This window comes from Lycorma delicatula, chromosome 1 (genome assembly GCF_047948215.1).
Source record: "Lycorma delicatula isolate Av1 chromosome 1, ASM4794821v1, whole genome shotgun sequence".
Classification (NCBI taxonomy): Eukaryota; Metazoa; Arthropoda; class Insecta; order Hemiptera; family Fulgoridae; genus Lycorma; species Lycorma delicatula.
Window position 1 is genome coordinate 218,324,082 of NC_134455.1, and position 14,433 is coordinate 218,338,514.

General features: G+C 34.9%; 1 protein-coding gene across 2 annotated transcripts in view; it reads left to right on the forward strand.

Moving 5' to 3' along the window:
• The window catches only part of Nup107 (nuclear pore complex protein Nup107), a 153,028-nt gene that overhangs the window by 43,030 nt on the left and 95,565 nt on the right, over positions 1-14,433 (forward strand). For both annotated transcript variants that reach the window (XM_075372608.1, XM_075372600.1), the window contains exon 8: positions 10,644-10,742. In XM_075372608.1, the coding sequence (XP_075228723.1) occupies positions 10,644-10,742 (99 nt within the window). The remainder of the gene's footprint in view (positions 1-10,643; positions 10,743-14,433) is intronic.

Genomic DNA, 14,433 nt, shown 5'->3' on the forward strand with positions numbered 1-14,433 from the left:
CTCACGAAGTCTCTTCGTTAAATTGTTCATGGTTTGACGTAACATCTCAACTGGAATTGAGATGAGAATTGAGATCCACAATTGCTTCTCGGATCTTTGCCTTCAGTTCTTCCGTTGTAGCAGATCTACTGCGGAACACTTTTCTTTTAAGGTGACCCCTTAAAAGCAGATCAGGCGATCTGGGAGGCTATCTAATGTCACCATTTCGTGAAATGACATGTTGTCCAAACAATCGGCGTACAGCTGCCATCGATATTCGTGCAGTATGTGACGTTGCTCCATCTTGTTGAAACCAGGCTGTGTTAAGAATCTGTGGAAATCTCTTTTGTTGTTCCACAACAAAGGTTTCAAGCATGGTTATGTAACGAGCCGACGTCACTAATCGCAAGACTGTTGTCGTCCTCAAAAAAAAAGGGCCTATAACACCATAAGATGACATAGCACACCACACGGTCACTTTCTGGCTGTGCAACGGACGCTGGTGTAGCTGCGTAGGATTTTCTTGTGCCCAGTATCTGAAATGTTGCTTGTTAACAAATCCACTGAGGTGGAAATGCGCTTCGTGCCGTCCCAGATTAAAATGACGGCGAAATTCTCTACGCGCTCCCTCCACACTCATTGTTTTAATAAAACGCTTTGATAGCAAATGCATGTTGCTCACCACTCCAAGGATCCATGACAACTAAATGACAGGTTAGGTTAGAGAGGCTGGCGCCACTTATGAAGTGGTACCAATCGCCCACGGCTACCAACACAACTTTCAAAATTTCCCATTTCTTTGGATCACCCTGTACTTTGTTAATCAAGAAGAAATTGTTCTCATATTGAAACACAAAACCACATTTGAAAATTGTTTGAGAATCAAAGGAACAATAAAGTTTTATAAATTTCATGAAATTGCATAGAACATAATTAGATGCTGTACAACTTGAGTAACAGACCTTTCAAAGATAGTATTTGTAAAATTGTGTCCTTAATATTGGAGATAAATGACACAGTGGCATGCATATATAATGAACATTGGTGGTTAGCAGATATTCAGCAAATAAGTTTGGAGAAAATGATGTGTACTTTTTTATCATCGTGCAGGACCTAGAACTTTTTTCAAGAAGTCTGTTTGTTAGTGATTGAGTTTGGATTCCAATTAAAATTATTTTTAGAAAACAAAGAAATAAGTTTACTCCTAAACAGTCATTCAGATTAGGAAAAACCAAAAAAAGTAAGTTTATCTTAATTTTGTATCATCTATTTTATTTCAACAAAATAAATTTTTGGTATTATTTTATGGTAGTTTTATTAGAACTTCATATTTTTAAGGCTATACCTTTCATTTTTGAACAAAGTAAATAAGCACCAAGAAAACTGTCTTAAAATTTTACATATTTAATATGTAAATCATAAATTTTAATTTTTAAGAAACATGAAAGATTTTTGTTGATCTTCACTTTAAGATTAGACTAACATTTTTTATGGATAAATAATGGAGTATGTTTTTCCTATCTTCTTTTTGAAAATTTGTGAATCTTTTTACTCTAGCTATGGTGAGTGTGGTAGCCTATGTAATAATAATTATAAATAAAAACAACTTTGTTATTTCAACCCTTCATTGCAAATTTAAGTTCTAAAAAGTAGAATTTGTTAAATTTTGGAGGTCATTTTCACTTATTAGGCTTATTAAGGCTTTTAATCTAAAGGACTCAAAGAGGAGAATTGGATAAAAAAATTGGTGTATTTTACAGTGTTTTGGCATACTCCAATTCAAATAAATAAAAATTTACGCCAATGTCTGCAAAGTCAAAAATTAGAATGTAATACTAAACATAAATGGCTGTCACTCACAAGCAGGCTGGGATAAAAATAAAAATGACATGTTTTAGATTGCCAGTGTGTAAGAGATGTCGCTGAATGGCTTTGACAGCACATGGCACTTAATAACCTTGTAGCAAGCCTGAGAAGGGCTGTTGTTGTCGTCTATTGGCTTTGACGGCTCATTGTCACTAATAACCTTATGGTCGCCTTGAAAAGGATCGTTTTTGTCGTCAATCGGCTTCAACAGCTCATTGTAATTAATAACCTTATGGTAGCCCCAAGACAGGTTGTTGTCACAGACAGTTGTATTAGCTCTGAGAAGAGCTGTGGATCCGGAAGCTGATCTCCAGCAAAGTCAGGGAGTTGCGGCTCATCCATTGAAATCAGAACAAGCTTCCCCTCAGCGGCAGTTGGGTCCCCACTATAGCGTGTTGCAGTGGTGGCCCCCAGAGCCACACAGTGTTGGGTCAGCATTGGTTGTCTTTCGCCAGCGTGGCCAAGGCGATTCCATGCTGGGTCGGCTCCTGCTGCTGAGTCCACTGGCCAGGGCGATTGAAGCAGGAAGGTAGTGTCCGTGTCCAGTGGCTCCCTCTGCTGGCCAGCCAGGCCTGCTGCTCCAGCGGGGATGTTGACATCTGCCGGAGGTCTCACATTGAGGCAGCCAGGGAACTTTTGTCTTCTCCCATCATCTTCGTCTTCTCCAGGTGGAGGTCGGTGAATTAAAAATTCACTCTCATGCATGCTCTTTTATTGGAGCCTGAGAGTGGTGGGGCTGCAGAACCGCTATGGTGGGAGAACTGCACGATCATCTGCACAGCGGGAGTAATTCTGGTACCATTGCTTACATATACTGTGCTTCAGCTAACATCTGAGCTGCTACCGTGTTTGTCTGCCGATATTAAATTAGCCATATGTGTGGAAACAGAATAACATATAAAAAAATAAATAACAGTCAAGTCACCCTAATTGGATTGATTCATAGAGTAATAAAAGAAAATAGTAAATGAATTTCTTTTGTTATTGTTGTTTGATCATTTGACCCATAGATCTTCAATCTTTGATATAAATTATTACTCACAGAATATTAATGGGGTAATCATACTTGTTGAGGAATCATATCTGATCACGAAGTGAATTATATATTATTATTGCATTAATAATGTGTTTTTAATATTCATTGCCTTGTAGTAGCTTTTTTTTTTAAAAATTAACTTAAAAGAAATGTTATCTGTGATGTCCTTCATTTGTTCATAGTGTTCTGTCATTAGGGCAGGTCCTGTCATGGCTGGTGCTCTCTACCTTGTTCTATCCTTTGCTCGTTGTTTCTGCATATTTTCCCTTTTCCATAATCCCATCCATCATTTGAAATCACTTCCTTCCTCTTCCTTTCCTTCCACTCACCAAACCTTCTATCGTATCCACTAATACTTCTTCTTGTACAGTGTTCTTGCCAGTTCCTTTTCGTAATCAATCACATTTAGCATTTTCCTGTTCTCTCTGATTGTCTTTAATAATTATTTTTTCTTACATGGTCTTGCCATCTGACATTTATCATTCTGCACCACATCTATATCTCAAAAGCCTCAATTCATTTTCTGTCCGTTTTTTTCTCATCATTCATGTTTCAGTTCCATAGAGCATCACACTTCAACTCTTCATTAAGCTCTTGCTTAATGCTAAATTTAACTTTCCACACAGCAGTCTTCCCTTCTTATTAAATGACTGCATACTTCTTGATATTCTTGTTTTAATTTCTCCTGTACAAGTTAGATCATCAGCTATAAAGCTCCCTAAGTAGTGAAATTTTTTCACCTGCTCTGAAACTTTCCTATCTTCTCAATCCTCTCCTCTTTTCCATGTAATACAATACATTTTGTCTTATTTTTGTTTATTCCCATACCCTGACTTTCACAAGCTTCATTTAAGTATCAAACATTCATTTAGTTTACCTGGACTTTCCACTTGTACCGCCATGTCATCAGAAAAAGTATACACTCTATTCGTTCTTCCCTCAATTTTTATTCCTCTTTTCCCATTCACACTGCATTTAATTATTTCTTCCAGATATATACTAAACAATGTTGGTGACATGCAGCTTTCTTGTCCCACTCCTCTTCCAATCCCTATCCTTCCTGACATTTTGTCTCCTACCCCCACTTTTATTCTCTAGTTATAGTAAGCTCTTTTATTAGGCACCTCTCTTTTCAGTCGCCTCCCTTCTTTTCCAAAATTAGCAGTAATTTATCCCATCTAACTCTGTCGAATGTCTTTTCTAGGTTAACAAATGCAACACACTCTTTGTCTTGCCTCCTTTCTATGTATTTCTTGCCTATTACTCTTAGCATTCCTACAGCGTCCCTTGTTCCAACACTTCTTCCAAACCCATACTGTTCTTCCTCAATACTGCCATTCAATTTATTGTATATCCTCTTATTTAGAAACCCAGTACTTTAGCTGCATGTGAAATTTGGCTAATTGCTATATAGATGTAACTAATTTATTTTTAAATTATAAAGCTTGTAATTTTTATATATATTAAGTCTGGCTCAATAAATAGCTCTGTCTGGCTGAACAAATTAATAAATCACCATATATTATATAATGAATTACTGTTTTTTTGTTTTTTATTTACATACTGAAAATAAACTTTTTATTGATTATAGTATGTTGTGTTGTAATTTTGTTTGTACTAGTGGCTTTTTTAATGGCATAAAAACTGTTAATTTTTTTAAATTTGTTTTTATTTTTTTTTAATTTCAAGATTGAGGACATTTTACTCAAAAAATTCAGAAAAAAATTAACTATCATCACAAGATATTCACATTAAGTCATTTCTTACTATCAAAGCTACATTTGTATAATTTTTAATATGTGTAATTCTAGTATAAATATGATTAATATGAGATATTTTTTTACTGCAAGATTGACCTTAGCGTCAAGAAGGATAAGGATATTTTCTTTGAAAATTTATATCTGCACTACCGTGATAACTTTTTATAGTGATTCTAGAACTTTATATTTATTTTTTACAACAAATTATGGATAAAATAATATAATAAATTATAATTATTAAGATATATTTACTTGGGTTCCTGATAATACAATTTAAAAAAAAAAATTGTTGAGTAGGAAAAGAAGTTAAAAAAAACTACTGTCTACAGTAGTTTGAGTTTGTCTATAGTAGTTGGGGAATGCGTTTACTTTACAAGATAAACAGGATCAGAGTAAAAGCCTGTACATTATTTATTAGCCATTAATTGTTCACAAAATCATTGAACACAAGAAAGAATGAACTAAACACCAAACCAGCGTGGCAGATCCGGTTGGCTAAACAGTGATGATGTTAATATGACACGATAGGCAATGGATTTGTTTTAATTGAAGACTAAAGATTATCTATGATTGTAAGACTTCTCAGTTGTTGATTCTGTTCTGTTACTTTATTTAGAAGTCAATTTATTAATATATAAATATATATATATATATTGTAACAGAACCAGGATAACAAATTTCTTCCAGTTGAGAAGAAAGAATAAGAAAATAATTAAACAAAGAATCCAGAAGGAGCTAAATGTGATCCTTTTTAAGACTAACAGATCGTTTAACAATCTGTTCTTGTGATATAGACAATGACACCTCCAAAAGCTTCTGCTCGACCATAAGGGTTACTGAACCAGAATAAGAATTTATTGGGAAAGTTAAGAGCATGGACAATGAAAATTATTACACTTCAACAATTTAAGGGATAAGGAGGTACTGGTTCTGCAGACCAGGGGAAATAAATACTGCCAGGACCAGTGGGAACAGTCAGTATTTCTGTGAGGTCTTGTTTGATGCAGTTACAGTATCAGTAAGCATGTGGTAATAACATGTGAAGATATATCACAAGCATTCTATTATGGATAAGTTGAGTAAGTGACTCCGTATAGGAAATATGTGTTGTCAGTTTAGTGGTTTTTGGATGGTTTTTTTTGATATGGATGTTAGCGATTGTGGTTTGAACTACACGTTCATTAAGTTTTATGCGTTTGTGGATAACGGATGACTTTTTTATTGAGGTTTTCTTGGGATAGACCTTATTGCCATAGGCAATATGGATTATATTTCATCATTTCACTGTTGTACGTGCTTGGACAATACAGTTGTTTATTAGTATAGAAGTGATGTCAGTTCGACTTATAAAATTTACATTAAGCTCAGGTGAGTGAAATATTCTAAGTTGTTGCCTCTATTTTAAGGGGGAACTTTATTCCGCTATAACTCCATTAGTTCGTTGAAGTCTGCCGAACCACTTCAGGTCTATCCCAATTCCAACCCCCGGATCCCCCCACCAACCTTCCAACCACCCCAAAATCCGACCCTGGATTTGGGTGGATATAAATGACCCAACCCCCCCAAAAAGCCCCCCTGCTATTTTGTTGATTAGGTACTCCACAAACGTAGAATTGGGTGCTGAAGACGCTCCTCACACTTACTTTGCGTTCGGACCCGTGGTTAAGCCATGGAGTGCAGAAGATCACTGCCATTGACAGATACAGCAGAACCGGGTAGCTCAAAGCTTCCAGAACCTCCGACGCTGAAGCGAAAGTATGGTAAAGGCAAGAAAAATCCAGACATATGTCCTCTGAAGAGGAGGAACCCATAACGGGGACCATGGATGAGTTAACTAGTAAGTTGGGGCTTCTGGTGTTCAACTTGAAGCAGAATTACAGTGCAGATTTAGCAAACAAAGTATATAATGACCCATGAGTAGGAGTTGTATAGAATTTACAAGGGGTTCAAGGGTCTAATATAGTTGTTTCCACCCTTGTCAACGATTACACAAGCAATGTAGACCGAACGGTCCCATGAACAAGGAATAAGAGATCAACTTGATTTGGACTTGTCGAATGAAGACTTGATCACGTTATCTGCTAGACAGTGGCCAGCAGAAATAATTTCCCGGGTACCTCAAGTCGAGGAGCTTCCAGATGAAGGAGACTTTCACAACCACCAAAACAGCGACCTTCACGTTGCCAGGTGGCATACTGGAGAATCAAGTGAGGAAGATATTAGTCTACTTAACAAAAGATAGAACAGACCAAGTACAAGTCCTACTTGCAAAATCAGAACCTAGTCAAGATGACAAGAGTGTGGGAATCAAATGCTCTACCCCACCGGTGGAGGATAGCGTGCTGCTATCCTCCACCGATAGCACTACTGTGCTAGTAGTGGTGAAGGCCGAAAGGTGAGACAAAAACACAACAGTAATCATGACCTATAGAGCAGCGTTGAAATTAACAGAAGCTTGCATACGGATCGACTGGGTGCATTGCCGTACATACCTTCGCGTGTCTGAGGACAGATGTTTTCGTTGTTGGGGTTCAGGCCACGTCTCTGCGACATGCAAAGGAGAAGACTGGACCCAATTATGTTTCAACTGGGGAAGACTGGGCCATAAGAGTGCACATTGCACCAGCTCGATGACATGTGCGATATGCGGATCGCGGGACCATTGGACAGGAGAATGTGTGTCCCAGAAATGAAGATCTTGCAGTTAAACATGAATCACAGCAGAGGGGCATGACAACTGCTGGGAGATAGTGATGCAACAGAGAGTAGATATTATTGCAACAAAACCCAACATGTTTATGATTAATCGACCCAAATGGATCAGAGATGAGAGCATGGTTGTGGCAATCAGTTTCCCTTCGATGGGGACACCAATAGGGACATGTGGATCTGGCAAGGGTTATGTATGGACGGATCTGGGCGATACGGTCATCTTTGCTGTATATCACTCATCGAATGCGGGAGTTGCAAGTTTTGTGACCTTGCTTGATGAACTGGGAAATGAGATCTGGAAATTCAGAGGTAAAAAGATAATAATTGCTGGGGATCTTAAAGCAAAGTCATCAGAGTTTGCGGGTACAGTACGTAACGTAGAGGGACGGTATCTAGCTGATAAAATCAGTGCTTTAAGACTGACTTGCATGAACGAGGATGAGCCAACAACCTTTTGTTGTGGGGACGCCAGCTCTGCGATTGACTTCACCTTTATTTCCGAAGAGCATATCTCCACCCTATGTAACTGGAAAATACTAGAAGAAGAAAGCCTGTCAAATCACCTCATAATAGAATATGAGGTCACAACAGAACTAAGACTAGCGAAGCCGGAAAGAGTAATTACTTCTAGGTGTGGATGTATACAGTTTTCCGAAGTGATAGGTGTAAAGTTGGCTGACATAGTAGAGCCAGAAGAATTGACAGCAATAGTCACCGCAGAATGCGACAAGGCAAGAGTTCTATTAAAAGTACCAGAGAAAAGACACGCGTATTGGTGGGGGACCAGAACTATAATACCATGTAAAAGAACTTGGGCATCCAAAAGAGTGTTACAAAGAGCAAATAAACGTGACTGTCAGTCTCGTAAGGACAGTGCCTTAAAGGAGTACGTGGAAGCCAGATCCGTGTACATCAGCTATTAAAAAAGCCAAGACTAAATGTTGGAAGGAATTATGTGAGAACATTGACAGGGATTTGTGGGGGAGAGGCTACCAGTTAATATCAGGAAGATTAGGTCGACAGTTACCGATGATCGCAGAGGATAAGGTACGTGAATACATCGAGAAGCTCTTACCAGAATAAACAGAGCCTGCCAGAGAAGAAATAGTAGCTGATGATATACCGCTTTTTACCATGCAGGAGCTTAAGACTGCAGGTAAACAAATGAACCTGCTTAAGAGTTTGGATCCAGATGGCATTCTGGTTGAAGTCGTCCGAATACTGGTAGATGAAGCTCCAGTTCCAGAATGTTAGAGGCGAGGCAGAGGAAGTAAATTGAAGAGAGAGGTGGCCTTAGTTAACAGAAATTTGGTTTCGGTCGAGGAGATCTGCCACTGATGTGGTAAAAGAGGTGATGAAAATTGTCGATAATGTGGCGAAAGGTACTTGGCGTACGCGTCAAATCCCAGTGGTCATATTGGTAGATGTCCACAATGCATTCAATTCTCTCAGTTGGGAGGCTATATTCAAGGTGTTGAAAGAAGTCAATGTGCCTGCATACCTCAGAAGACTGATTCAAAGATATCTGCGGGAGAGAATCTTGGGCTATCCCAGGGCTCAGTCTTGGGCCCTATGCTGTGGAATAGTACTTTTGATGGGATCTTACACCTAGAGTACCCAGAAAGAGTGAATGCAGTAGCGTTTTGCAGTTAGCGTTTGTTTGATGGTTGCAGCAAAGCAAGAAGATGTTGCGAGGGTGCAAATGAGGCTTTAGATATGGTAAGTAGATGGATGAAAGCCAGAGGCCTTTGATTATCACATGGGAAAACAGTGGCTATCTCTATGACAGGTAGGAGAATTATAGGACCTATACTGATTGTGACTGATGAAGGGTCAATCCAGGCAGTTAAGACTGCAAAATACCATGGGTTGTGGTTGGACCATAGGAGGTCCTTCACGTTTCATGTCCAGGAAGTTTGGGTAAAAGCCGAACAAGTTGTTCAACGCCTGAACAGATTACTGAAAACTACGACTAGGCCGTGGGCCCCTAAAAGGAGACTGTATTCACATGTAGTAAATTCCATTTCACTGTACGATGTACCGGTATGGTACAGAGCTCTGAGGTATGGTTGTAAAAGACGACAGCTGGAGGGAGTACAAAGGAGGATAACCTTGAGAATTGCATTTGCCTACTCCTCAGTATCCACAGAGGCTTTATTTGGGGTCACTAGGGTGTTTTCACTGCAGCAGTTGGCAGATTCATGGGTGAAAATAGACAAAGATATGAGTAAAGAGGAGGCATATTGTGAGCTATTAGAGTGGCAGATAAGGTGGACTGTTTCACGTAAAGGTGAATGGACGAGACAATTAATATGTGAGATTGGGCCGTAGATTGGGAGGGAATTTGGCAAGCTAAATTAATGGCTCACACAGTTCCTGACCGGCTACAGCTCCTTCAGAGCATACTTGTTGTGAGACACAGAGCAGATAGTCTGGAGTGTCAGTAGTGCAGTAAAAGAGAAACAGCAGATCATGTCATCTTTTCCTGTAGTAGATGGGAGAAGGAAAGACGAGAGTGCTCAGCAATTACAGGACAAATTAATCCTGACAATGGGATATTTACATATCATATAAAAGAGTGCTTTTTCCAACAATACAGAGCAGTATGTAACACATCAAATGAAAATAGAAATTGTAGTTACAGTATTTATTCAATTTAGAATAATAAATTAAATTTCTAAATCTAAATTAAATTTACAATAAATATTAAATTCTATTTAGAATAAATTCTGTACCAAGTATTATTGAAATGATTGATTTAAGTAGATGTTAGAAAGTAAAAGCTTCAACTAATTGCATGATTATTAAAAATGAAATGAACTAGTAGAGTAAGGTAGTGGTTATTTATGATTAATTAACAAAATTTATGTGAAGATAAGAATAAATATGAATAATTTAAAAATCTGAGAAGGGTACAAAGAATGGTTTACAGTTACATGCCTGTCTGGTTCACTGGACGTAATGCTGAATTTAGATTATGATTATTTTTAAATAAAACTTTGTAGATTAGTGATTTGTTGTTAAACATATGTGAAGAATTCTGGATTGGTGGATTTCATGTGCTGGCAGACCATATTGTTAAGATGACTTATAATATTTAAGAGTTTCATTTAATGACCTTCATCTGTTTGTTAGGTTTGTTATTCAACTAATGTTGAACAATTAAACTTAGGTTTGATGTTCAAAAATATGATTAATTTTTGTAAATTTTCCATTTTTTATTGGGTAACCCACATTTTTATTAGCATTATAAATTTATTGGTATTTTAATACAGATTGTTTCTTTTCAGAATGAAAAAGTTTCTTACACAAGTAGCCGCCCAATTATTACAAATTTGGATCCAGACGCACCCTTTCGACAAAAAAAACCTCTTCATGACTTAGATATGGTAAATATAATTTTAATAAAGGATGTGTGTAATTATAAACGATTTATTTAGATATTATTTCATGATTATTTAATATAAGTATGTAATCAGATAAATTTTATAAGATGTTTCTTCTGATTTTTTTTAATGATAATGTTCTCTTAATATACGATGAAAGCTGTGACATAATTTCTTTTTTCTCTGTTTTTAAAAATATTTTTCTTGATGAAAACTGATCTTTATAATGTTCAATCAGTGATGAAACTGAAGCGTTGTCTGTATAATTATGTAATTACTAAAGAAAAAAAAATTGAAATTCTAGCAGGTCTATTAAGAAACAATGAAGTGAGCATTTTGTAGCACTAATTTGTCCGGAAAATAAAATGATAAGTGAAAAAAGGTTTGTTTACTGTAAATTTTTAGCATTTTTAATCTTTTTGGGGCAGGTATTGAGTATGTAATCAACTTACATAACCTAGATCAGCATAAATTAAGTCAATTGCATTGTTGCATTAATGATTTCAATGAGTACAGTGAAATTTTGCTTGCATCTTCTAGTAATAGGTCTTTTTATTCATACAATGCTATTGTCATGTTGTATACATTTTTAAGAAACAGTTTTTCAATTTTAATTCGTGTATTTATCGTACTTTTAATATTAAAGGTGGTAGAAAATTTCTTTTCTTGCAATCTCATGGCCTTGAGGATATTGATTTCAGAGCTGTTATTTTCTTATATACATTTTAGAACAAATTGTAAGACTTCTATTCTATATTAAATTTTTATTTAAGTTAATAACTTTTATTAAGTTATTGATAAAACGTTGATCCATTGGCTGCAATTTACATTGGCAGGTAAATGTTATAGTTTAACGTGGTCTAAATCATGTATATTATTATGGGGTGTACAATTATCAGTAAATAAAACAATTTTTCGTTACTGCACCTTCATTTCCGTATTCACTCTTTTTAGGCAATCTGCGAAGATATCTGATGTTATCCAGGCCTTTTTGTTATTTTGATAATTAACAGGTAAATTTCTGATACCTTCGAAGCATCTTGGATTTTTAGATTTTCCAATTAAAAGAAGTAGCAGCTTTCCAATTACTGACATTGGGACACAAAAGTACAGTGATCCAATCTTTGCTAAGTTTCCCACCATGACAAGGCTGACCTTTATATGTGAAAGTTTTATTGGGAAGACACACCCACTTCATCAACATTGAAGACATTATTACAGAGCTTGAAGTTCTTCAACCCACTGATTACATATGCAGTTGTCCATGCCATTGCTTTCTCCACAAATATTTTTGAAAACTATATCATTCCTTCTCTTGAAAACTAAAAGTCCTCCAACCAGCCATTACTGCCACAAAAATTATCAATGTGGAACCTACTAGAAAATTCTTGACCCTTCTCTTTAATCATTGGACCGCTTATTCGAATGTTTTTATTACGTACCTGCTTCATCCATACCGACAGACATTTTTGAATTTCAGAATACTCTGCTGATCGTATTCGTTTTAGTTTTCCTTTCACTTCAGCACGTAGGGAAAGTTTATGCTAAAAGGAAAGGAAAACTAAAATGAGAACGAATTTTCTTCTTGTTTTGAATTATTCTGTAGAGGGTAGATGTCAGTACATTAAACTCTGTACACATTTCATCACATGACTTTCCATTATCATAAACTGATAAATAGATAAGTGTATCAGCAGCTGTCAATGAATTACACTTTCGTTTCAATATTTTGAACACTTTTATTAATTTATTTATCATACAAAACCTTAGAACAATGTAAAACTAAATGCGTTCAGAAGAAATTTGAATAAGTTTGTAAACAAACCTGTTCAGACCAATATCCAAAATGACAAATTATTAATAGTCTTACTTATACAGGCTGTTAAGCTAAACGGTCCCAGTTATAGATGTAAAAATTTCAAAAATGAAATCTCAGATAAAGGGGTTTAATTATTCCCAGTAATAGAGGAATTTTGATGCAGAAGTGTTGGGACCTCATTGTGAATCTCAGTAGTAGAGGTTTTTCACTTTAACAGGTTTCACTGTATAATAATACTAATAGCATTATTAAATATTAATAGACATTGCTGTTGGGAAAACAAGTCGTCAGTATATAGAGACTGTGTAACATGTAATAGAATAATAATCACTCTTTTTCAATCTCAATCTCTCTCTCTCTCTCTCTTTCTCACTCTCTCTCTCTCTCTCTCTCTCTCTCTCTCTCTTTCTTTCTCCCAGATATATATATATATATATATCTTTCTTTTTTCTAAAATCAGTTCTGTTACTAATATTCCTCTGTACTAATATACACATTTATGTTTATATGATCAACCTAAGTATAGAACAATAAATAAAGCAGGATGACACTTATTTTATCATATATGCAAAAACGTTTACGCAAATTTCTCACATCATCAGTTGTTTCACATCAAATTTTATATTACATATAATTATAAAATAGTCTTTTTTAAAAAAATCAAACCAACCACAACCAATAATTTTACCAACAAAATTATTTTAAATTTGATGGAAAATATACTCAGGAAAATACCTAACCCATAAGTTTTCCTTTGTAAGCCAGCGTGTCTTAGATATCTACAAGATTTTGAAAAAAAATTGTTTGCAGTGTTACTCATACTCATGATATTTTATTTTGGACTAGGTATGTTGACGATATTTTTTTGGTCTATAATCCTGTTATTTATAATGAACATCTGATAATTTTGAACAAGTTGAAATTGATAAAAATAGAAGAATAAATTTCTTAGATTACTTAAAATTACTTAGATGGTAGTATCAAAATTAACAATTTCAAATCATCTGGTCACACAAAATTAATACATATACAAACATGGTTAATAGAGCAATTAGTCACACAAAGTATAATGAAAATAAAAATAAACTTAACAAAGAAATAGATATTATTAAACAAATTGCAAAATATAATGATTTTAATGAATCTTTAGTAGATAATATATACAAAAAATAAATGTCAAAAATTAATAATACATATTTAATACCAATAAATAACACACAAAAAATTAACAATGTATATTTATAGTATGTAATCAGTAAAGTAAAATCAGTGAAATGGCTAGCACATGATTTTGCTTTGCTTTGCGTAAGTTTTTATTTTAAAAGTTTTAATTTTTAATTATGTAATTTTTATCTTTGTTTTAATTACATTTTAATTTTGACTTTGTTAGTTTTAATTAATTGATCTTTGTAATTTTAAACAATTTTTTATATACTTCATATTTTTTAAATTTTATGTTTTTATCTCTTGTTGGGATTATAATTTTAAATTTTCAATTTAAATAAAAGGTTTAAATTTTTGTATGTTTTAAAGTAGTTAAATTTAATTTAAAAATCTAAAAAAAAATTTAATTAGTTTAAAAATATTTTTAATATAAAATTATAATTGAATGGGTGGTATGCTGTCATGGATTACAAGTTTTTGATGGTTTTGTAATATATATATATATATATTATATGCAGCTGATGACATGAATCAAATTGCGAAAGCGCTTCTATTATGTAATGAATAAGGTAAGTCATCCTATTTCAATTGTTCTGTACTTAGAGTTGATCTATTAAATATAAATTAAAATATGTATATACTGATAAAATTGTTGAAAATATAACAAAGGTTTACAATAAAATTAAATTTAAGCCTGCATACCAGATAATA